The 25802-nt window shown below is 38.8% G+C and overlaps 1 protein-coding gene across 1 annotated transcript in view; it reads left to right on the plus strand.

Annotated features, from left to right (window-relative positions):
• The window catches only part of KIAA0319 (KIAA0319 ortholog), a 114866-nt gene that overhangs the window by 13036 nt on the left and 76028 nt on the right, over window positions 1-25802 (plus strand). Inside the window, exons 2-8 of the mRNA XM_044683521.1 lie at window positions 4802-5538; window positions 13381-13573; window positions 15557-15655; window positions 18590-18687; window positions 20104-20191; window positions 21485-21577; window positions 23417-23549. Of these exons, the coding sequence (XP_044539456.1) occupies window positions 4802-5538; window positions 13381-13573; window positions 15557-15655; window positions 18590-18687; window positions 20104-20191; window positions 21485-21577; window positions 23417-23549 (1441 nt within the window). The remainder of the gene's footprint in view (window positions 1-4801; window positions 5539-13380; window positions 13574-15556; window positions 15656-18589; window positions 18688-20103; window positions 20192-21484; window positions 21578-23416; window positions 23550-25802) is intronic.

Genomic DNA, 25802 nt, shown 5'->3' on the forward strand with positions numbered 1-25802 from the left:
TCAGGTTTGTCCTTAATACTTATTCTGAAATCATTAGGGTCCTTTCCTCAGTTATCTCCTCTTTCCATGGTCATTAACATTCCTCTTGGGGGATATCTGTGTCTTCCTCCCTTATCCTTCAAATCATATACCTATTTTGACTATCTTGGTAGAGGGTATGAGATATTGGTCTATACCACGTTTTTGCCATACAATTTTCCAGTTTTCCCAGCTGTTTTTGTCAAATAGTTTTTATCCCAAAAGCTGGGATCATTGGGTTTATTGCAATGCAAGGTTGCTAGCAGAAGCCTTTTGCTTCTGCAATTTCAAACTGTCACAGCCTGGCAGTTAGAGGTTTTAGAATCTTCAGAAAGTCAGTTGGAGCCTGAGGCTATAAATAGGGCTGAAGCCCAACTGATGGGGCTTTTGCCTTCTGGCCCTCACTTTGCCTGGGGGCTTTTGCTTTTTGGGCTTTGGCTTAGCCTGTTGGCTTCTGCTTTTCGGCTTGGCTTTGGCCTTTTGGCTTCAGCATTGGCCTGTTCTTATTTTGTCTTGGGGAAATTTGGACCTATCTGATTTCTCTGGACCTCTCCCTGATCTCTCCATTACATCCCTATTATTTCCCCTGAATTTCCCTTTGGGCCCTGGGATGAAGGGTGAGCTTGATAGTTGGACATTGTGGGTTTAGTTTCTGTAGGCAAAAAGGGCATCCTAAAACAAGTTACCCCTAATTTAGTGATATGATAAATACTTTACTTCAAAGGCAGTCAAACCTTCCTGACTGGGAGAGCCGGACTCTCTCAGTCTAAACCTCTCCTGTGACCCATCCCCCACCATCCAGCCTTCTCCCTAGCAGCAGTTAGAAAACCTAAAACCTCTTTCCCTCCGATTAACCTGACATTAATAAATCCCCTTTGTTACCTACTCAAAGCCTCTGGTGAATCATTGTATTGAAGATTAAGGCAAGGGCTGAAGAGGGAAGGAATTATTTTCTTTTTATTTCTTGAGGGAACCTTAGGCATCCATCTTGGCAGGAAATACCTACCAGAGATTTCCTGTAGCCATCAGTTTCACTGGCAGGGAGGAACCCTTTTGTCTCCTCCCTCAAGGGACTTAGAAATTAACAAGAGAAGTCCTCGAGCCAGATATAAAAAAAAACATTTCTGACTGGCCCAATTCCTTTTGTAGCTTAGAGATACCTTCCTTATCAAAAGGACCCAGCTTATTTTCTCAGTATCCTCTGTCTCTAGCCTCAGTGAATAAGCCTGTTTAAGCTGCCCTTCTGTATACTCTCTGTCATTCCCCTACCTTCCTATATACCATCTCATTCATCCCTTCCCTATACTCAGATATCTCCTTCATTCCTCCTCCAATCATTTATATCCCTTTTATCCCTCCTCACTACCCAAATTGCCTGAAACCTGCCAGATTACCCATTTCTTTATAACATTATCAAAGAGTGCAGAGGTCATTTATCCCTATTTTATTCCATTGATCCACCCTCCTATTTCTTAGCCAGTATCAGATTGTTTTGATGATTATGCCTTTGTAGTACATTTTACTGCATCCTTGATCCTTCAGAGAACAGGCTTATAACAGTATATTCTTAAAACAAAGCTAAGCCTCACTGCCCTATTTAAATGTTTTCCTCAGAAATTTTTATAGAAGAGTTTCTAGTAATTCACCAAGAACACTAGACTTTTATTTAAGTTCACCACATAATTAGTTCCTAGAGTTTGGGCACTATCATGATAGAAATTAAGGTAAACTGAGAGACAAGAGTCTAAGCATGGATCAATATATTAGTTAGGTTAGCAATAATCAATAAATTGGATCACTAGCCTCTCTCCATGACTCATGACCCTGAGTAAGGGCTGACAAGGTCTTTTATAACAATTAGGAAGGTGATAGAGCAAAATCTCTAAGTGTGTCTTTTTTTTTTATTAAACTGACATTATGTCATGACATAATTGATAGGCATTTTAATATGGAAATGGATTGAGTCACCCCATTACTTCCAAAGTGAGGGGTAGGATTCCTCAGGTCATAGGATTAGTCTACGGACTTGGGGGTGGCCTTCAAGGGTTTTGATGGAATCAACTTGGCATTGAGTTAAGTGGTTGGTAGCTGAAATTACAAAAGAAACTGAATTCAGGATAAGTGGGTATGGGGTGAGATTACAAAGGTAGACAATTCAAGGATAGAGATTCAGTTCACACTAGAATTGAGTTCTGAGTGGTAGTTATTTTAGGGCAAGAATTTGGCCTCTAGGCAAGTTTCTCTGGAGTGTAAGTAAAGGCTCGAGTTACAAAACTAAGTGGTTTGAACTGACTTGGTGTGGGAGAGGATTAAATGCATGCCAGCTTGATTAGGTCTTAGAAATAAAATTTAAATCAATTTTCAGTTTCATAGCACTCATTCTATTCCCACCCATGTAGCCAAGATGGTACCCTGAACACATCTACAAACCACCTTAAACATATTTAGACTGAAATGCAGTTCTAATCCCTTCTAACCAGACAGGTACTCAGGATAGAGTAACTCACAGATAAGATATTTCTTTTTTTAAGGGGCAAAGGCTTCAGCATCTGGCTTCTTTCATTGACTTTCTTATTCCAACAAATCCCTCTGAAGCAACAGGAATATGCCAAGGCTATCTGGAAACCTATGGCTTCTCCAAGGAAGGAGATTTGTGTCTGAGGCTGTTATGATCTATACTGAATCATTTGCTTCCGAAAAACCCTTTGCTCTCCTTCCAGTTTAACTCCCTTACTGCCTTAAACTTAACTCTTGTATTTGGTCATTTTCTGGCCTATGTTGTGTTATCTCAAAAACTTGGCTTTGGCACTACCTGTATTTATTGAGAATAGAATTGGCCCAGGACAGGATGTCTGGGCTCGCATGATTTGAGGGAGGAGGTTGTATCACACAGTAGAAACAGTATTGGATTTGGAGTCAGAGGAAATGGATTCAAATCCTGTTTATGTACCACCTGTATGACTATAAACAAATCATTTGGCCCCCTGAACCTGTTTTCTCATTTGTGAAATACAGGGGCTGAGCTAGATGGTCCTTAAGGTCCCTTCTAGGTCTAAATCTATGATCTTATATTTTCTTTTCATTAATTATCCCAAATCACAGAATGTTAGAGTTGGAGGAAACCTTAGCAATTTTGTACTTCAGCCTCTTCATTTTTCAGATGAACAAGCCCTGGGGCCCAGAGATGAGAAGCAGCTGAGGCAGAATTCTAATCCAGGTCCCCTGACTCTTTAGGTCCAATACTCTTTCCATTGCATTGCATTTTCCTCCTCTAGTCTAAACCTCCATCTAACTATAACAATATGTAGAACTCTATCAGATTTATCTTAAATAGACCTGAAAGAACTTTCTTGTCTTCTAGGTAGCTAGTTGTACAGAGAGCTGGGCCTGAAGTCAGGATGAACTGAATTAAAATTCAGCTTGTTTCACTTAAAAGCTATGTGACTCTGGACAAGTCACTGACTTTTGTCTGCTTCAGTTTTTTCAGCTGTAAAATAAGGATCATAAGAACACCTAGCTCACAGAATTGTAGTGAGATTCAAATAGTAAAACATTTATTCAGTACCTACTATGTGCCAGACATTGTGTTAAGTGTTGGGTATACAAATAAAGATAAGAAAACAGGGGGCAGCTGGGTGGCTCAGTGGATTAAGAATCAGGCCTAGAACCATGAGGTCCTGGGTTCATATGTGGCCTCAGACACTTTTTAGCTGGGTGATCCTGGGCAAGTCACTTAACTCCAATTACCCAGCTCTCACCACTCTTCTGCCTTAGAAGTGATGCAAAGATAGAAGGAAATAGTTAAAAAAAAATAAGATCAATGCTTATTTCTTTCCTTCTTATGGAAAAGGGCTGCCAGTTGTTATGTCAGTCTGAGCCTGGGTTAATTGTGGGTGTTGAATCCTAAATGGGGACACCTAGGTATGATAGTGAACCCCAAAAGGATCGCCCACTATAATTGATGTTACAAAGAATATGTGAATCTGTTTTTCCCAAACCCAAGATGACAACAGTATCCCAGTGCTACCAGCCAAGCAAGGAACCAGCTGATAGAATCACTCTTCCCATCTGAAGCCCTGTGCCTTTAATAATGCCCTTTTGACTGCAGATTTGATCACTGATGTGAAGGAATATAATAAACCCTTTAAATCTTTAAGCTGGCACAAAATGCAATCAACTAGAGCCCACTAGATCTTTGATGAAGCTCAGGCAAGTTGTAGTTTTAAAGATGATTTAATAACTAATAGATCTAGGGGTGGAGGAGCTGGGTAATGGCTGGGAAAGTGGGAATTGGAAATTCCTTAAATAAATCTAGATGACTATATTGTTGATGTATCCTCTCTTATATATTGCTGATCGAAGTTCTTGATTGTTAATAGCCTGGCTGAGGCTGGACAGGCCACAGCCTAGAGTCAAGGTTATCCTGCTGAATGATAGGTTTGTTGGTCTTCTTGGTAAATGTAATTCAGGAAACAGGGATTGACGAAACACAGTTGAAAGCTGGTTGCTGGTTACTGAATGAATAGAGCACAAGCTAGGCCTACCCAGTACACCTTTCACCCCAAAATATCTCACAACTGAGACCCAGATCGGTTCAAATCCCGTCCTTTTATACCTGAGCTTAACTGCTCTGGCTCATGCCAGGCTCCTGCCAAGCTCAGTCCATTCCACATTCTAAATAGGTAACTGTCCATCATCTTGACTTCAACATGGCTATCAAATATTTTTTACATGGTGTGGAATGATTGCTCCTCTCCCTAACTCCAGCCTCTCTCGTTTCCAGGTTACCTCTGTGAGCAGTGCAGGGATGGAAGGACCTACTCAAACGCAGTCATTTCCCCAAACCTGGAAAGCATCAGAATTCTGCGGGTGCCTCAAGCCAGTTCCATGGCCGCCTGCACCGTCGCCTGCTGTGACTTCCCCAGCTGTGACCTGGCTTGGTGGTTTGAGCACCGGTGCTATGTTGTGAACTGCCAGCACCAGGACAGCTGTGAGCCCAAGACCATAGACCCCGTCCAGTCCTACCTCACTTTTGTGCTGCGGCCAGCCCGGAGGCCACCCTCCCTGCTAGGATATGCACAGAGGATGCCAAGCAGGCTTCGTCCGTCCGAGGAAGCCAGCAGGCCTAGAGATTTACCCTTCTTGGGGAAGGGCCATGGCTTAGAGGAGCTGCCCGAGTACGGGGATGATTACAGGGAGACGGAGCAGGACTCCTTCCAGGCCAGCGGCAAGCAGGTGCCAAAGGGTGCTGCTGAATACACAGACTGGGGTCTGCTGCCAAGTGCCGAAGGACCTTTCAATTCCTCGGGGGGAAATGGCCGTTCTCTGGAAGAGGAAGGAAATGGAAATGCCAGGTTAGATTACCCAGCGAGGGGGAATGAGTCAGAGTGGGCCACTGTCCTGGATCATTTTCCTGAGGGGAGATTGTCACCATCCTTGGAGAACATCCCGCTGCCTGGAAAGATGCGTGAAAAGGAGGAAGCCTTTCCTGGGCAGACTGGCAACAGCTCTGGAGAAGAGGTAAGTGCCAAAAGGATTGGGCAAGCCTTATGGGTTCTGTGGTATTAGTCACCCAGGATGCACAGAATGTATCCCAGTGCCAACCCATGGAGGAGCCAGAGAGAACCACAGGCAGAATGAGCCTGACTTGGCAGTCATCCAGCTCCACACTGCTGTTTCGAGATCAGAGGTACAAAGAAAGTAGGTTTTACTCAGGGGCAGTTTTGTGATTCATTTGTTCTCAGATGTCCAGAAGAAAGATGATTGCAGTATATAGCTTAAGAGGAAATCAGACATCCTGGGTTCCTCCCTCCCTCCTTCCCTCCCTTTCTTCCTTCCTTCCTTCTTTCCTTCCTTCCTTCCTCCCTCCCTCCCTTCATTCCTTCCCTCTGTCCCTTCCTTCCTTCCTTCCTTCCTTCCTTCCTTCCTTCCTTCCTTCCTTCCGTTAGTTGTGCCTGCCATGTGAATGGTAGGATTGCTCCTAAAAAGGAATATTTCCTGGTAGAAATGGGACAATGGAAAAACTGGATTCAAATCCATCTCTAGGTACTTAGTAGCTATGCAACTCTGGATAAGTTACTTGATCTTTGTTTACCCCAGTGTCTTTAACTGTAAAATGGGGATGATAATAGCTCTTGCCTCCCAGGGTTATTGTGAGGATCAAATGAGATAATAATTATAAAGTGTTTACTTAGCACAGAGCCAGACACATAAATGTTAGCTTTATTATTGTTGTTGTTATTATATGTAAAGCTGGAAGGGATTGTATTTTGAAGTTCAATCTCATTTTACAAATAAAGAAATTCTGAAACTCATCACAGTTGTGACTTACCCAAAGGTCACCTAGATTGTATATAGCAGAACTGATGTTCAAATGCAGGCCCTTGTGTTATAAATCAAATATCTTTGTCCCATCTTCCATTGACTTGAAGCAGAGGGTAGGCAGAATCAGAGAAATACTAGAAAGATTGTTTTCTGGAAGATCTGGAAGGTTGCAGCCGCTTAAAGTAGAAGAAGGTGCAGTCCATTTAACTCAAATTTGTATTCACCTCCCATCTCTTTTCTTTTTTCTGGATCCTTAACAATAAACACATTAATTGGAGAAATGTCAAATGTGGAATATTTTCTACTCTCTTCCAGAAACTGTTCTAGAAGTCAACAAAGCATTGTTTATGCCTGAGGTAACCATGCAATATTGGACTTATGCCTTTGGAAACGATTTTTTAAAACTTAAAAAATTCCTGTTAGGTAGAAAACATTAGTGAAAGAATTAAGAGTGGAGCTGAAGAAAGGAATTAGGTTACCCATGAAGGAAGTAATTGTGATAGAAATAGGAAATGGGGAGTTACAGAGCAGGGGAAAGTGGATTCAACAGATAGGCAGAGCAAGATGGAATGCTGAGTGTCACAATGAGAGGTGTCAGTCTTAGGGAGACACTGAGCCTTTGCTAGGAATATTACCACAGTCCAAATTTATTAAGATAGCATAGTAGGAAGAAAAGGAGAAACTGAGAGACCTTCAAACAAGCCATAGCCCTGTAGGATTCCCAGTAAAGGCAAGACCTCACTAGAGGATCAAGGCCTGATTTTAGATTCTAGAGAACTCTTCTTTGTAGTACATCTATAGGTGCATTTTGGGGCAGTTTGGGTTATTGGAATTTTGAGCAGCCTTATCAGACACATCTGCTTCCCTAGCATAGCATGAGTATCTGTTATCTTAGCATGTCTATATTCATTATCAGCTGTTCCTGGGGGTGGGGGAGCACTTTCTGAATATCTTAGGTTTCCTTCATTAGAATATCTGGTTGGGGGTGGCTAGGTAGTTCAATGAATACAAAGCTAGGCCAAGAGACTGGAGATCCTAGGTTCAAATGTGACCCCAGATACTGCCTTAACCCCTACTTCCTAGCCCTTATCTCTCTTCTGCCTTGGAACCCATTCTTATTATCAATTCTGTTTTATTTTTTGAACTTTCTTTCTTAGAAGAAACTTACCTTTCATTTTAGAATCATATTGGTTCCAAGGCAGAGGAGTGGTAAGGGCTGGGTAATTGGGGTTCAGTGACTTACCCAAGGGTCACACAGCTTAGGGAGTATCTGAAGCCACATTTGAATCCAGGGCTCCTCTTCTCTATGCCTGGCTCTGTATCCATTGAGCCACCTAGCCGCACCCTTAGTATCAAGTCTAAGACAGACAGGAAGGGTCAAAAAAAAAAAAAAGAATTTCTGGTTGTCCATTGTGTGGAATGGGTTCAACCTGTCTCATCAGGGCTTCCAGAAGTTCTTCTGGAGCGGAAACTAGGGGCCTCTGCTGCTGGACTTAGCAGGGATGTAGGCATTGCTGACAGTCACACTCTACATTATTACAATTTGAACGTCCACAGTTTTACCATATTAAAATTTAAATACCCCTAGTTAGCAGAGGGAGCAGAAAATATGCAGAAGGAGAGAGTCAAAGGACCAGAGCTTTAGAGGTAGAAGGATCCTTGCTTACAGATCAAGCCTAATTCATTTTATTGGTGAGGAATTTTAAGACCCAGAAAGCCTAATTTGCTCAGGATCACATGCTAAGTGTCCAAGGTAGGACTTGGTTTTCTTTGTGTCGTTATTATCCCTATTTTACTGATAAGGAAATTGAAGCAAACAGAGGTTAAGTGACTGGTCCAGTGTAGTAAATGGATTTTGGATCTAGAGCTCTGCTCAGCACCTGACAGAGCACCTTGTTAGAGAAGAATTGATACAGAGCTGACAGCTACAGAAGCCAGTGTGTGTATATGGATCCATATCACTTACCAGATGTGTGACTCTGGGCAAGACTCTCCAGGGCTGACTCTCAATCCCCTAAGCCACCTAGTTGCCCAATACTATTATAAATATGTATATGTGTATATATATATATATATATATTTATTATTATTATTCTTTTTAAAAATCCTTTACCTTCTGTCTTAGAATCAATAATGTGTATTGGTTCTAAGGCAGAAGAATTATAAGAGCTAGGCAGTGGGGGTTAAGTGACTTGCCCAGGGTCATACAGCTAGGAAGTATCTGAGGTTATATTTGAATTTAGGACCTCCCATCTCCAGGCCTGGCTCTTTATCCACTGAGCCATTTAGCTGTCCCATACACATACACATTTAAGACTTTTGAAATGTGTCATCTCAACATCAACATGACAAGACAATGAGAATAAAATTAGGGTGTTGAGCTGAAAAATAAAATGCAGTTATAAGTCTACTTTAAAAAAGTGAAAAGATTTTTTAATTTTAGTAACAAATTTCCATGTAAGTTTTCCCAAAAAAATGAAAAATTAAGCAGGAGGGAAATGACTCTTGATCTCCTAGAATATAATTTGGAAAGATAAGGAAAGTATCCTACAAGTAAATACAAGTGAGAAGAAGATGAGCCAAGGGTAGAAAAAAAATTGCCAGAATTTTGTTTTGTTTATAATTGTTAATAACATGTTTTAAGTAATAAAAAATTAATTAATAAGTAATGTGTTTTTTCATTGATCATTTTAATTTTTTTATTTTACTACAAATTTAATTTTAAGAAAAAGCATAGCTGTTAATTTATGTTATTAAACAATGAAATACATATTATATAGGTAATATATATTAGTACATACATTTTATACATTTATGGGTTACTAAACTCCTTAAAAACTTAATTAATTAAGAATATCTTTCCATGATTTCATTGATCATTTTTAAACCCTAGAGTTTTAGAAGAAACTGTAGATGGTTCTACATGATTTCACATCATGTTGAGCCAAGATGGTGAAATCAGACTTGAAATTTGTTCCATGTATTAATAAGCAAAACTAAAATCAAACAAGATACATAGAAAAGAGAGTTATCTTTGGACTCTGCTGCCCCTATATAAAAGCAGTGATCAGAAAGATCTTTTTTGGGGGGAGGGGGCTTATTTCTTGTGTAATCAAAAAAATACTAAGTAGAAATGCCTTCTGTCCTGGGGTTTGATTTCTCTTTCTGCCTTTTCTGGCCTAAGATTAAGCAAGCAAATATTTATTGCGTATCTATTATTCCATATTTGTTGTTTTTCTTGCATGACTCAAATCACCATTCAATAGCTGCCCGTCCTTTTGCTTTATCTAACGAGTTTTCCCAGAAAGTGGAAAAAAGTATTGTCCTTGTTGTGTAACTCAGTGCTGCTGTTTTTCACCCACAAAAACATGGCTACAATCAAGAATTTGATCTGCTGACTCAGTTTGTTCTGTTACTGGCTTGTAATGACTTCAAAATAAATTGTGATCAATAACCAAAAAAAAATCCTTAGCTTTAAAAATTAACCAAGGTATCAAGTGGCCACCATTTTCCTATGTAATGATGAGTGACAAAACTTACTGCTTGTGGTATTACCATTACCTCATCTTCCCTGTCCCAGCTTATAAAGCTTCTCAATTCTACATTATTTATGTGACTGAGAGAACATAGACATTTGCCTACAGCACATATACTTGAAATTCACTCCATAAACTTGCAACCCATAAAAGCCAAGCCAAATGGAGAGGAATACAGTATATTAAACTAAATGGGCTGCCTTTGATGCTTATAAACATTTTATTTTTTGGTCTCTATGAATAGGACATTTTCAGGTCAAACTTTATCTAGAAGCCTTTGGCTTTCCAGCTCCTGAGGGGCTAATTATATCAATATCTTCCTTACTGTTGACCCAATTTACAGAGAAATCCCTAAGGATTAGTTTTGTGTTGACATACTAAGAAATACCAGTATATTCTGCTCAGGAGCAAAGGTTAAAATGAAATATAGAAATGAAATGGTTAATGCTTATTTTCTTCCTCTCTTTTTTCTATTTAAATTCAAAAGATTCAAATACAAGGCATTAATAATGCCTAATACAATAAGGGGAAAATGTTATCAAGATTAAAATGATATCATATTTATGATTGATGAAGGACATATTCTGCAGGGAAGTTTTCAAGTGGGAGATTGAGTGAAGATATCCTTTGTGCCAGAGAAACTGGAAGCAAGAGCAATTGAGAACATTTTTCTTGCATGACTAGGGCCATGCCTTCAGTTAGGAGAAAAATAATCTTCAGTAGTTTCCATGAAGAATAGAATCTTGTTAAATTTTCATCCAAATAACTGATCAGTCATCTCCTTGTGAGATTATTTGTTTGGTTACTAGAAAATCAAGAGTCAATTGCAGTTGTGATTTATTGCCTGTCTAGGGAAAATTACTTCCTAGAAAGGGAACCACTGCCCTCAGGGTGCCTTTGTGACACTGGCAAGACAATTAGCTTCTGTTTATCTTTATCATTTATTTCAACTTTGTAGTTAATTTTCTTTTTTCTTAAATGGATAAATAGTTTTCATCAAGAAAACAAATGTAAAGAAATATACCAAAAAAACCAACAACAATAAAAAGAGCATATTTCCCTAGAACATTGAAGCAGAGAAATACAAAACTGTGAAGGCATGCTGGCAAAGTCAGATTTGGAGACCAAGGACCTGGGTTTAAATTCTGACATTCTCTGCTACTATCTGTGTTAATTTGGGTAAAACATTTTAGTTTTTTGAGTAACCCTCAGTTACAATATTTAGTAAAATGAGGGAGGTGGGCTAGATGACCACTAAATTCCCCTCTAGTTCTCTTTGTTAGAAGAAAGAATTATTTGCTTTAAGCTTACTATGGCACAGAAAGTCATTTTATTTAACTTGGATTTTGTTATCCCTGAATGTTGGCTTCATTTATATAGTTATAGTCTTTAGATATATTGCCATTTTAGATCTGCTGCCTCACTCTGCCTAACTTCATCTAAATCTGCCCATACCTCCAGGATTTCTTCACATTATTTCCTGGTAGGATTAGATTTCTTTCCTTTCTTTTTTTTTTTTTTTAAACCCTTATTTTCCAATTTAGAATCAATACTATGTATTGGCAGTGGGGGTTAAGTGATTTGTCAAGGAGCATATAAATATCTAAGGCCAGATCCGAACCCAGGACCTGTCTAGAGCCACTGGTAGTAGCTGCCCTGGTAGTATTAGATTTCAAGAAAATTTCCCAGGCCACATAAAAATGAGCTCATTCTGCAGCATTTGCATTGACCCGCCCAGATTGACCTATGCTACCTCTTACCCAGCATTGGCTTACCTTATTTCCTGATTCCATGTGACTGAGAAAATACATCTATTTCCTCAAGGTATGTTTACTTAGAATTAATTCTTTAAAGGTAAGCTCATAAAACCAAGTCAAATATTACATTAGGTTCAGTGCCCAATTTTAATTTCTGCTCCCTGACTGATCTTATGCCATACATACATATCCATATGAATAGGAATATATACACACAAATATATACTTCATATATATGCATATAAATATATGAGGCCACAATAAACATATATACAAATATATGTATTTCTGCATTCATCTGTATGTTAAGATACCTTGTCTTCTTGGCATACATGGTGGGAACTCCCCAGACCAGTGGCAGTTGATACCGTCTATAACTTATTAAGTAAAGTCTTCGGGAGTTCCCTATATTCATTAGAGCCACCGAGGATCAGAGGAGTAATTTTATCTCCAGTCTTCCAATCTCCCAAGTACAGCACACAGCCTGTTAGGCCATACTATTTCTCCCTGCTTGGCTACCGTACTTAATTTCTTCCTTTCTCCTTCAGGTTTTAACCTTTTTCATTTAATTTTGTAGAAGCATTTTGGCATGCAGTTTGCATATTATTATACAAATAGAGACTACACACCAAAGGAGTCTCTTTGAATTGCTTCTAAATTGTTTGCATAATTTTCAACTATTGTCATCCCAGTGGACTCCAGGGGTCATCATAATTTTGCTTTCTCTCCTCTTTATGGAGATTCCCTCTTAACTTGCTATTTATTTTATTATTGTCCTAAACCCTTACCTTTTGTCTTAGTAATAACGCTAAGACAGAAGGGCATGGGCTAGGCAATCTAAGTTAAATGACTTGCCCAGGGTCACACAGCTAAGATGTGTGTGTTAAAGCTAAAGCTAAAGCCAGATTTGAACCTGGGTCCTTCTGTTTCCAGGCTTGGTACTTTATCTGGGGAGTCACCTAGCTGTCTCTTTTACACACCATCTGTGTATTGCATTTTAAATTAGTAGTGTCAACCTTAAAAAAATACTGAAGGGTCTCTATTCTAGTCAGAAAGATTGCTGTCTGGGTTTCCCATTGGGCACCATGGTACTTCGATTCCCCAAGGAGATACAGATGAGGATTAAATAGTATTTTGGAAGGGGAGAGAGACAACAGCAAGGTTACTAGGGTTTACTAAGGCTTGGGAGAAGCCCAATAACCAAAGGCCAACGTGGGTGGGAGTGGATGTTCAGTTCTTTAGATCTGATTGTTCTCTTTTAAACTCAGTCCTCCGGGTTGGCAAGACCAGTTCATAGTCAAGTCAGTCATGATTTGTCTTTTGAGTTCCTCACTTCCTTTCAGGGAAATTTAGTAAAGGGATTATCAGATTACTTAAAAATGATGCCATCAGTAGCAATCGAACATCATGGCTTTGTGGAAGGAGTTGGACTTGGCTTTGGGAAGAACTGGATGCAAATCCCTAGTCCATCATTTACTACCTTTCAGTTATGTGCAGGTCACTTACTGTCTCTAAGCCTCAGTTTCCTCATCTATAAAACAGAAGCAATAATACTTGTATAGTCGTTGCAATGAAAAATTTAGCAAACCTTAAAGCAGTGTCTGAATGTGAGTTATCATTATTGAAAGATATATTTGACATGGTTAAGTGAGCACATTTTACAGAAAAGGTAGGTACCATTGTGATATGTGCTTGTATTCAACTGGTTTATTCATAATAATTTATCCCTATAATTGATCTCATAGGTTCTAATGCCTTCCCATAATCCTCCTTCAGCCAACCTGGAGTTCAGTCCAACCAGCATGGAGAAAAGCCCCAATCTAACAGTAACCCAGCGGAGCTCAGATCGTGACACTGAAGTATTTCCCACTGACATTGGCCCCTCTCAGTCCATCCTAACTGAGCAACCCACACCTCCTCCCACTGCTCCAAAGACAGGTAACTTAAAAAAAAAAAACTTAAAAAGGTATATTGAAAGTTCTGGGTCATAACTGTGAAATCTGGGAATCTTCTCTGACCCTGCTTATTCTTGAACTTCAGTAGGAAGATTCATAATAAAGAGAAGGAGTTATCATGGAAGGGAAAGAGCACTAGAGAAACGAGGAGGCAAGGCTCCTAGTACTGGTACTGCCACAGAAGCAAGCACTTCTGCTTGGGCAGGTCACTTAATTTTTATGTATCTTCATTTCTCCATCTGTAAAATGAGTGCCTTCTTCCTCTGAAGTGTCCCTCCAATAAATAAATAGCTAATTATGAAGGAGACTAGGTGCTCTCCTTGTGAGACAACTGTGGCTGGGTCTTTGGAAAGCACATAGGACCAACCTTGTTAAGGGTTGGGAAACTATGTGCACTTGCCTCTCAGTCCAGATGTAGTGAATCTCCTTCCCTCCCTGTCCAAGCAGTGAGGATCTCTGGACTTCATGTGCTTCTCTTAAATTTTACAAGTGCAACTAAGGAGAAATCAGTTCTGCCAACTAGAACATTGCTTGAATAAATGAACGGTATCCTGGTTACAAAGAAGGAGAACAAATATTACTTTATTGATCTAGCAATTGCTCAATTTGGGTGATAGGGCAGCTTTTGTTATTCTGGCTAGAGTAGCCTTTTTTTGCATTTAGTTTGACTAGGTTTTGTTTTGGAAATTTTCAAAAGGGAAGACCATTATCAAAGATTCATAAGGTCATTTCCTCTCTGGAAGGCAGAATAGTGTTTAACTAGTATGATCTATGATGAATGTTCCATATGGTACATATTGGGGTGGGATAGGGAAAAAATTTGGTGGTGGGAGAAATTCAGTTCTTGATTTTGCAATGTCATACCTTTAAAGGCACTCATAAAACAGAGTTCTAAATATCTAATATATATATGCATATATATAAGTATGTACATTTATACATATTAGACATATATATGTCTAACTATCCCATTCTCTCTGTGGACATGCAATCATGGACTGGAAGGGATCATGGAATCATAGATTTAGAGCAGGAAGAGATCTTGGAGATAATTAAATTCAGCCCCATCCTTTTGAGGATATGGAAAGTGAGGCTAAGAGAGACTTGCCTGAGATCACTCAACTAGTTAAGGGTCTAAGGTGAGACTCAGAGCTCCATCTTCCTGACTCTTAAGTCCATCATTCTCATTAGATCAGGATCTTAGAAGTCATTTAGTGTTACCACCTCATTTTACAGATGAGAAAACTGAGGTCTAAAGAGGTGAAGTAACTTGACTGAGATCAGATAAGACAGGATTTAAACCTCTGAATTGCTAACTCGGGTGGTTTGAGTTTACTTCACAAAGTGCCTGCCACTTTGGAACTAGAGAATCACAAATTATTTATCTATCATCCACAGGAAAAATTGTAGTCATATAGGTACGTCCCCTACATTAGAAAATAATAACACCTCTCATAATGGGCATGGCTGAAGAAATAACTGAGTGTATTTATCAGTTTAAATGATTAGTCTCATTTTCTTTGAGTTAATTCATCAGTCAATTCACATTTATTAAGGATCTATTATGTGCTGTATACCAGAAGCAGAAAACTACCAAAGTAGCAACAACAGGCTTTTAATGGTGGCCAAAGGATCACTATCAGGAATCAACAGCTAGCACCAGGGTGCAACAGTGCCCACTAGGGACAGGGGATCAGAGTTTAAATACATTTTAATGGGAGTGAGTTTCATGGAAGACATAGCCTGAAGGAGGTATTACATAAATTGTTTTGCAGAACAACTGTAAGTTCAGGAGAAGGCTGGGGTGATGTGGGAGGGTTAGCTACCCAGAAGGTTGTTTTTCTTTTTCTTTTTTACAAAATAGCCAGAGGTTGGGGAATAGCAGGGTCATCAGACAGTCATCTGCATTCCACAGTGCCTACTACTATGTACATTGGGTGACATTTTCTTTGTAATTAATTTATAGTCCAAGAGCTCCTGGTATATGCTGGAGACAACTTACTGATCACTTTACCCCAAAATGACGTTGAACTGAAAGCCTTTGTTGTACCAGCATCCTCTTCAGGTGAGCTCAATGTTCCTCCTATTTGCAGATCCCTCCCTGAACCATTGATCAGTGGGGGCCGATAAATGGGACAGGTTGCTTCTCAGAGGCCTCACTTTAGAAGGTTCTGAGATGAAAAATAAATGTTCTTGGGAAAGGACCTAGAGGAAATATAATCTCATGTAGACACATAAATATATGCTCTATATCTGTGTAAATGGGCGTGTAGTTTCCTTCAGTAGTTGATTTAGAAATAGTCAAAAAGGTATTCAAATGACTTGAGCAGAATTCATTTCTTTTCCTTTAGGGCTTCTCAAGTCCATGCATTAATGGTTCTGAATTAGGAAGACTAATAGCATAACTGAAAACCAACAGAAACCATATGATTATCTCAACAGAAGCAGAAAAAGCTTTGGACAAAATGCAACACCTATTCTTTATAAAAACATTGGAATACAAGGTGCTTTCCTTAAAGGGCATCTATCTAAAACCATCAGCAAGAATTCTCTTTAATGGGGATAAACCAGAATCCTTCCCAATAAGATCAGATGTCTTTGGAAGCAAGGCTGCTCATCATCAAGTCTATGCATTAGCTCTTGCCTGGTGGTAATCCATAATACATGGGAAGAGGGAAGGAGAAGTTATGGGGAATATGAGGAAATAGTAAAATGAGGCAGAAGGGTTGAATGGGAGTTGGCAAAAACCACACAGTGTTGAAGGCGTGACCCTGGACTTCCCGTATCATTTCACACTAGGTAACAGAAAATGTTTTGGCAGAGAGTACTATTTCTATTATATTTTTCACCCTTCTGTTATGAAGGGCCAACAGCTTGGTCCGTCTGTGTGCTCAATGGAACATATTCATTTTTTATAGGAGACTTGAGTAGTTTTCCTTCAGTTTAATTCCCATGTTCATTTCCCTCCTTTTATTCTTATATCTTGAGATTTGAGAAGCTTCACAAGCCAAGAAGAAACTTTCGTTCGGGCTCCTGAGGGCAGGTGGAGATTGTGATGAAAAAAAAAAGTAGAAAGGGGAAGCACCTTTTTTGGCCTTTTAAAAGAGATGTGTGTGGAGTGGATTTCTTTTATTGTCTTCCCCTGAATCATGTGCAGGGACTGCATTTTTTCCCCTGGGGAGGGGAGGTGGCAATTAACTAGTGTTTAGTGATATTGAGTGATATTTTTACTGCACTTTAATGTTTGCAGAGCATTTTATATCCATTTGATGCTCACAACAAACTATATTATTAATATTCTCATTTTACTGATGAAGAAACTGAGCCTCAGGGGATTATTTAATTTATTTATATATGTACATAACATAATTATATATAACACACAATATATAGTATAAGCAATAATATAATAAATAATATAGATAATATACAAATCAGTAAAATTATTTAATTTAATTTTTGTTTGCTTGGGGTTACTGTTATGATTAAAAATGATGAGGGCCGAGATCAAAAGGGAGAAAAGTATTTTAATAAAAGCCATGCTGATAGAGATAAACTGACCACGCGCCTGTAAGAAAAACCTATTCCAACCTCACCTCAGCCATTTACCTTTCTCTCTCCTCGAGCTCAGGTAACTAAAGAGAAAGTTCCAAGTCACTCCCCCTACTTAAAATAGTCCCTCACCTTTAATACGTCATCCAAAACAGGAAACCCATGAAACCCGTTGGACCACGGGAAATGTAGTTTTAAGGACCCCCACAGGTCCACAGAAGTTTGTCAAACACTATATTGAGGTTCAATCCTTCCAAATAGAACCCCAGGTGATTTTAACTAACACATTACTCAGTTAATATGTGTTTGAAGGAGGTTTGGAAAGTAGTTTTCCCTGTCTTTAGTCCAACATCAATACTCCATCACCAATCAGGAGTTATGATTAGCAGGGAGCATGCAAGTTTAGAAATATAATCCAGATCATTGTAAAGGAAGTGACTGGGCTAGATGATCTCAGTCCCTTTTACTCTAAATCTTAGGGTTCTATGACACTTGGCCGGAGTAGTTGCCTAGATTAGACCCCCAAACTGATAGGGGTCAGTCAACAAGCATTTAGTAAACACCTGCTGTGTGCCAAACACTGTGCTAAGTGCTGGGAATACCAAGAACAGACCCTGTTCTGGAGGAGCTCACATGTAAACAACTGTGTACAAGCTCCTTAGAGGATAAATTGGAGATAATCAGTAGGGGGAAGACACAAGCATTCAGCAGGATGGGGAAATGCTTCTTATAGAAGGTGAGGGTTGTTTTTTGTTTGTTTGTTTGTTTTTGTTTTTCGTAAAGATTTTATTTTGCCAATTACATGTAATAACAATTCTCCATATAAGTTTTCTGAAGTTTCAAGATTCAAATTGCCTCCCGTTCTCTCTTTCCTCCCCCTTCCCAGAAATGGTAAGCAGTTTGATCTGGGTTGTACATGTATTATAAAACATATTTCCACATCATTCATTATTGTAAGAGAATATTCATATAAACCCAAAACTTTAAAATAAAAACCCAATAAATTAAGTTGAAAAATCACCTGCTTTGATCTGCATTCTGACACCAACAGCTCTTCCTTGGTATTCTTTGTCCCAAGCACTTCAGGATTGTGAAGGTGAGGTTATATCAGGGATTGGAAGGAAGTTAGGGGAGCCAGAAGGCAGAAATGAGGAGGGAGAGCATTCCAGGCATGGAGGACAGCCAAAGAAAATGCTTGGAGTCAGGAGATGGGAGTATTTTGTATAAGGAATACAAGGAGGCTAGGATGACATTGATCATCTCATTTTTGAGATATAAAACCTTGTGCTGTGGGGTGATGAGCTCAAAGATGTGAGCCTAATAGGAACATCAGGACTTTTGGCTTGAGGTCACTGTTATCACTTTTTTCCCTAATGTGTGTATGAACCATCATCGCACAAAGAAAAGCTAACAACTCACAAGTGTGGGTTTTTTTTTTAAATTTTAGAAACAAATTACAACTATGAGTGGAGTTTGATAAATCACCCTGTGGACTATCAAGGTGAAATTGAACAAAAATACATGCAGACACTCAACCTTTCTCAGGTAAGTTGAATGTAACCCAAATGTACTCTACGTTTTGCCCTAGCCTTCCACCAACATCTTTTGGACACTTGAGTCCTTGACAAATCTCTTTTTTGGAGTTCTATTATCGAGTTTTATTTTTAAGTTTAATTAAAAAAATTTTTTAACAGTCATTAAAAAAAATTTTGATTTTAATTTCTCTCCCTCTCCCCAGAAACTGAAGATGATAAGCAATCCAATGTCTATTATACATGTGAACTTATGCAAAATTTATTTCCATATTAGGCGTGTTACCAAAAATAAAGGCAAGAAAGATAAAGTTAAAAAATGCTTCAGTCTTAGAATTCATCAATTTTCTCTCTCAATATGAAGTAAGATTTGTATATTTTTAAAAAATCAAATGACTATTACATTGCTACTTTCTGTGTAGGAACCCTGCTTGTTCCTTGAGTTAACTAACTCTTGTTTAGTCATTTTCAGTCATGTCTCACTGATTATGATCCCATTTGTAGTTTTCTTGGCAAAGATACTGGGGTGGTTTGCTATTTCCCTCTCCAGATCATTTTATAGATGAGGAAACTGAGACAAAGAAAGTTAAGTGACTTGCCCAGGGTCTTACAGCTTGTAAGTGTCTTGAGTCCAGATTTGAATTCAGAAAGGTGAGTCCTGTTGACTTTAGGTCAGGCACTCTGTCCACTGTGCCACATAGCTGCCCTGAATCTAGCTAGCTATGCTAAATCTAGTTGTGACTTCATTAAAGGTTACAGAGCATTTATACCCATTGCCTGCTTTCTAGCTATTTGTCTGTGAATTTAGTTTAATAGGTTCTGGGACCTGGTGTACCTGACTCTCCATCAGGCTCATGTCCTTAGTTTGCCAAGAAATTACAATCCATTAATCCAATTATTTAGCACATATTATCCTAGAATTTAGGTAAGTACCCAACAGAAGAAAGCATATGGAGATGGGTACCAACTGCTCCCACAAACTGCAAGCCATTTTTTTTACTCTCAACTAGGTGATTATGAATTAAGTTGTGGACCTTCTCATGGTTGGATTTGAACTCAAGAAGATGAGTCTTCCTGATTTCAAGCCCAGTGGCTCTATTTCCTATGCCACATAAATGAATTGGGAATACCACATTACCTAGTAGGATATTTATACACAAATTCTTCTTGATCAAATGACCTACTGCTCTGATGTCTTTTTATAAGAACTATTGGGATAGAATGTTTTTTAGGACTCTGGTGAGTTTTGAGGACTGAATTAAAGACTTTTCAGTGGATTCTTTCTCATGTTCTATCTTTGAGAAGGTGGTTGAGGTCTTTGAGCCATGTCTTAAGGTAAATAGGTTTTATGACTTCTCAGTGACAAACTCTTGTTTTTCAAAATGTGTTTGGTTGATTGTGTAACTAGAAACTTTTCTGTGTGTTACAGTTGTCCGTAGGCTTCTATTCCTTCAAAGTGACTGTTTCTGGTGAAAATGCTTTTGGAGAAGGATTTGTAAATGTCACTGTTAAGCCAGGTAAGTCTGTTTAAGAAAATTTGAAGTTGTCCATTTATTCAACTTGGTCCATTGCCATTGGTTCAAGCTCATTAATCATTTCCATGAGCATGAATGACTCATTAATATTCATTTATCTCTATTGTGGAGTTTATCCAATAGTACCAGAGTATCAGTGTAGCAGAAACGTGGGATTGTTTCTAGATATTTTAGCGTTTGCTACTTTATTGACATGGGTAATATTTAATTGGCCATCTGAACATTTGATTCTATTTCTTGCATTGATTTTCTCCCCTTTTTTCACTACCCCTGCCTCATTCCTTATTATTATTTTTCATTCTTCCCTGCATAATAACCGTAAGCTGCTTCCAAGGTTATACAGGTTTCAATCCTGCCTCAATCTATACATGCCTTCTTTCCTCTACCTCAGTGGTTCCCAAACTTTTTTGGCCTACCACTCCCTTTCTAGAAAAAATATTACTTAGGGCCCCTGGAAATTAATTTTTCTTAAATTTTAATAGCAATTAATAGGAAAGATAAATGCACCTGTGGACATCACCGCTCTCCTGGATCACTGCAGCATCCACTAGGGGGCGGTAGCATCCACTTTGGGAATCACTGCTTTACCTGATAGCCTTTTCATATAATAAATGAAGTAATAATAATGACCAAAGTTTATATAGTGATTTAAGACTGGCAAAGTGATTCAGATATATCTCATTTGAAACAGGTGCTATTATTGCCTGTCCCCATTTTATGAATGAGGAAACTGAGACTGGTAAAGATTAAATGACTTGCCCAGTCACTCAGTGTGTAGGTATCTGGGGGAGAATTTGAACCCATGTCTTCCTGACTCCCAAGTCTAGCATTCTGCCCACTTTTCCACTTGACTGCCTTAAAAAGGCATACGAAGACTAAATCGTTAGAATGGCCCTGAACAATATTGATTACTATTATAGTAAGGTCTTCTTTTGATTGCTTAGGATCTAGGAGACCTAGCTAGGGAACTCCTGAGTTTGACCTAGAACCCAAGACCCCTGATTTCCTGTGATGGTACCAATCATGATCCTGTTTAGTGGCTGTTTAGCCATCAGCAAACTTTGAGAAGTTTGGATGGGGAAGAAAAGGGGTGATTACAGAAAGGGCTTCCGGACTTCCTAGGAGAGTCCTCACATTACAAATAGACCACCTCCAGAGGGGACCTATGGAGCAAGGATCATCTCCACTGGACTCTGCAAGAAATATATAAGTAATGAATGTTATACATACAGCTCGCACCTAATCTGGTCTCCTTCTTTCTTTTCTGTCTCAAAGCAATGAGAATCAATCAGTCTCCTGTAGCAGTAGCTTCTCCTCAAGTACAAGAGCTCACCTTGCCTGCCACCTCAGCCTTCATTGATGGCAGTCGTATGTATCGGGTCATCTTTTAATTTGCATGCTGGGAATGCTAGCATTTTTCTGTGTGGATCATTCCTTTAGCAAATAAGGGCTATAATTTAATAGATCTTCAGATGGTCAAGATATTTTCCACAGGAGGAGAGGATTTAGAATTGGAAGGGACTTTGATCTTTCTCTTTTAGTTTTATATTATGTTTTCCCTTGTTTTGTTAGGGGTTTAGTTTGACTCCATTTAAATATATATTTTTTAATCTACCAGGAAATATTGGTCCAAATCTTTGCTTTGGAGGTAAAATAATTCTAAGTAAAATCCTTTTTTTTTTTTTAACCCTTACCTTCTTCTGTCTTAGAATCATTACTGTGCATTGGTTCCAAGGTAAAAGAGAGGTGTAAGGGCTAGGCAATGGGGATTAAGTGATTTGCCCAGGGTCACACAGCTAGAAAGTATCTGAGGCTAGATTTGAATCCAGGCCATCCTGTTTCTAGGCTTACCACTCAATCCACCAAGCTACCTAGCTGTCCCCCAAAATTACCTTTTCCAGTGTTTTTCTATTTAACAGTTGGAGAATTAATTGTAGGAAATATTGGCAGTATTCAGGAGAAAGAAAATTCCTCCAGAGTAAGGAATCTTTTTTTTTTTTTTTAATCTTTGTATGCCAGTTATCCAGCACAGTGTCTGTTAGCATAGTAGGTACTTAATAGATTGAACTGAATTGCCTTCAAAATTTATTTTTATGCTATAGCCTTTTAGTGCTGCATGTGTTCAGAGTATATCTATCTTAAGCTTTAAAGGAAGCCCAAAAGGGGCTCCAAGCTGACAGAGCAGATAAACGAGGGTCAATTGAGCACATGTTGTCTCTGTGGCGTCATTAAACAAACTCAGACTATATAACCTGTGTTAGCATTTTATGTCTCTGGTCACAGAGCTTTTGCTGTCAGCGGTAAGCTTAGTGAGGCATTGTTTCCTTAATTTGTTTAGAGAAGATTATTCCCCGTTATCCAGCAGGATGACTATATGATTTAGCCATTCGTGCTTTCATGTTTTTTGAACTGGCCTTGAAAACAGAAACCATATTTATAGGGGCTGGGCATTTAATTTGAGCACCTGCATTTCTTTTTCATTAAATATAGGAAAACAAAGTTGGTATTGGATAAGAATTTCAGTTATTGAGAATATATAAATGAGAAAAAGAGCCCTTGATGTTTGTAATTAGAATTTGGAATAGAATAGAATTGGAGACTGCAAGGGACAGTAGAGATCATCTAGCTCAATTCCCTTGTTTTGTAAAATGTGAAGGTTATAATTCTTTTCAGGGCCACACAGGTTATAAGGAGCAGAGCTAAGATTTGAATAAAGTTAATAATAATAACTAACATTTATAGTGTTAAGGTTTACAAGGTGTTTTATACAGGCTATTTCATTTGGTCCTCACAATGATGCTGAAGTAGGTGCTATTATTATCCCCATTTCACAGCAGAAGAACACTAAGGGCTTGGCAGTGGGGGTGAAGTGACTTGGTGCTAGCTGCCTCAAATATGCACATACCAAAACACTTGAAAAGGAGAATTAGAAAGGATTGATCATGACTTAATTATGGGATCGGAAGATTTAAGTCAGAAAGGGAATGTTGGAAGTTATCTCCTCCAACTGCTCCATTTTTCAGCTGAAGAAATGGAAGCCTTGAAAGAGTAAATGGTTTTTTGCTAGGTCACGCCACTATTTAGTGGAAGAGCCTTGATTTTAAGTTGGGCTTTCTTACTCTAAACCTATACTATTATTAATACTACATGCCTTTCCAATTCCTTTTTTTTAATGCTAGTTCTGACTTTCAAAAATGTTTTATATAGAAAGCACAGATGATACTAAAATCGTGAGCTACCACTGGGAAGAAATTCAAGGCCCCCTAAGAGAGCAGAAGACATCAACTGATTCCCCAGTCTTGCATTTATCTGATCTTATTCCTGGGAATTATACTTTCAGGTATGTGGGCTCCTTTTCTTTCTTAGCTTTTTTAAATATTACTCTTATTTTAATTTTCAACTGGTCTTTGGTCAAATTGTCTTGAATAGCCTGTTTCTCTTCTCCAGAGTCAACTATGACAAAATATTTTATTTCTTCTAATTTTCTTTAAGGATTATGGAAAATCTTTAATGCTTTTGGGAAATAAATTATGCTTGAAACGTCTTTAAACATCACTACTACTACCACTATTACCACCATAATAATTATCTTTCATTCATATTCACCAAATGTTCATTCATTAGGAGGCAAAAGATTTGGACTGATAGAATTGAATACTGTTACGATAAAAAATGATGAAGACTGATATAAATATAGAAATTAGTATTTTAATTAAAGCCATGCTGATAGATAAAGTCATTAGACCACACGCTTGTAAGAATTCAAAACTACCGCCCAGCCATTATTGTTACCTCCCGTCTCTTCCTGAGTCTGCTAGCCAAGAGGTTAAAGAGCTAAAGAGTTAAAAAAAAAAAAGGCTTTACTTTTGGATTTCCTCTCATTTTAAACTGTTCTCTGCATGGTAACGCAGATGTCCCCACGCCCAAAGAACCAGAACCGGAAACCCGTTGGACCACGGGAAATGTAGTTTGATAGTTCCCACATGTCCATAGAAAATATATATATACTTTTAGATGGCATCTCCCAAATTTCACTTTTACAATACAGTGTTGTCTGGTTTTATCTAGTCAGGTTCAATGATATAAGGTCAGTTCTTTAGAGCCAGCATAAAACAGAGTTATGTTGTTTTATGGTAGCATAAAATTTTTTTCTGGCTTTTTCTCAGCCTTTCTGAGAGCCTTGCTCTCTTATAGAAAGGTTCTTGAGATGGTCTTAAATTTACTCAGAGTTGATTTTTGTTGGGTGTGAAGTTTTTCTAGCTTAAGAAATTTTATCTTACTGTAAGGTAGAAGGGGTATATGATTTCATAAACCAATCAAATTGCCCCACTCCATTTGAAGTAGGTGATAAAATGCTATGCTCCAAAATCTTAGTAAGATAAGAACACATCTCAATGGAGTCAATCCTTGAAATCCACTGGATAAATAGAAAGTAATGTGTCATCAGAGATGTGTTCAGATTGGCTGAGGACATCTGGTCACATGCTATGGATCTAGAAACTATCAAACTTCCACACAAACATAAGAAACTTCAAAGTATGAATTAATAAACATACAAACAAGCAGAAGCAGTGACTTAAAACTTCTCAGGAGGTCAAGGATATTAGAGGTGTAACGATTAAAAATGATGAAGGCCATGCCCAAAGGGCTATAAAAGATTGCCTGCCCTTTGATCCAGCCATACCATTGCTGGGTTTGTACCCCAAAGAGATCATAGATAAACAGACTTGTACGAAAATATTCATAGCTGCGCTTTTTGTGGTGGCAACAAACTGGAAAAGGAGGGGATGTCCTTCAATTGGGGAATGGCTGAACAAACTGTGGTATATGCGGGTGATGGAATACTATTGTGCTAAAAGGAATAATAAACTGGAGGAGTTCCAGGCGAACTGGAGAGACCTCCAGGAACTGATGGCAGAGTAAAAGGAGCAGAGCCAGAAGAACATTGTACACAGAGACTGATATACTATGGTAAAATCAAATGTAATGGGCTCCTGTACCAGCAGCACTGCAATGACACAGGACAGCTCTGAGGGATTTATGGTAAAGATGCTACCCACATTCAGAGGAAGAACTGCAGGAGAGGAAACATATAAGAAAAAGAACTGCTTGAACGCATGGGTCAGGGTGGACATGATTGGGGATGTAGACTCGAAACTACCACACCAATGCAACTATCAACAATTTGGAAATAGGTCTTGATCAATGACACATGTTAAAACCAGTGGAAATGTGCATTGGCCATGGGTGGGGGGAGAGAGGGGTTGAAGGGGAAAGTAGGAGCATGAATCATGTAACCATGTTAAAAATGAATATTAATAAATGTTCAAAAAATTAAAAAAAATGATGAACGCCAATATAATGAGGGAAATTAGTATTTTAATAAAAGCCATTGCTGATAGAGATAAATTGACCATGTGCCTATAAGAAATCTCTGGCGCCTCCGCCATTTTCTTCCATACCTTCCTTACTCCTCTCTGTCCCCCGGGGGAGCCCGCTCAGGTAACCAAGAGGCCGTCTCCAGGCTGCCCTCCGAATTTAAGCTGCCCTATACGTCTCTGACGTCCTCATGTCCAAAAACCGGAAACCCATT

The sequence above is a fragment of the Gracilinanus agilis genome, chromosome 1 (assembly GCF_016433145.1).
Source record: "Gracilinanus agilis isolate LMUSP501 chromosome 1, AgileGrace, whole genome shotgun sequence".
In the NCBI taxonomy this organism is placed as follows: Eukaryota; Metazoa; Chordata; class Mammalia; order Didelphimorphia; family Didelphidae; genus Gracilinanus; species Gracilinanus agilis.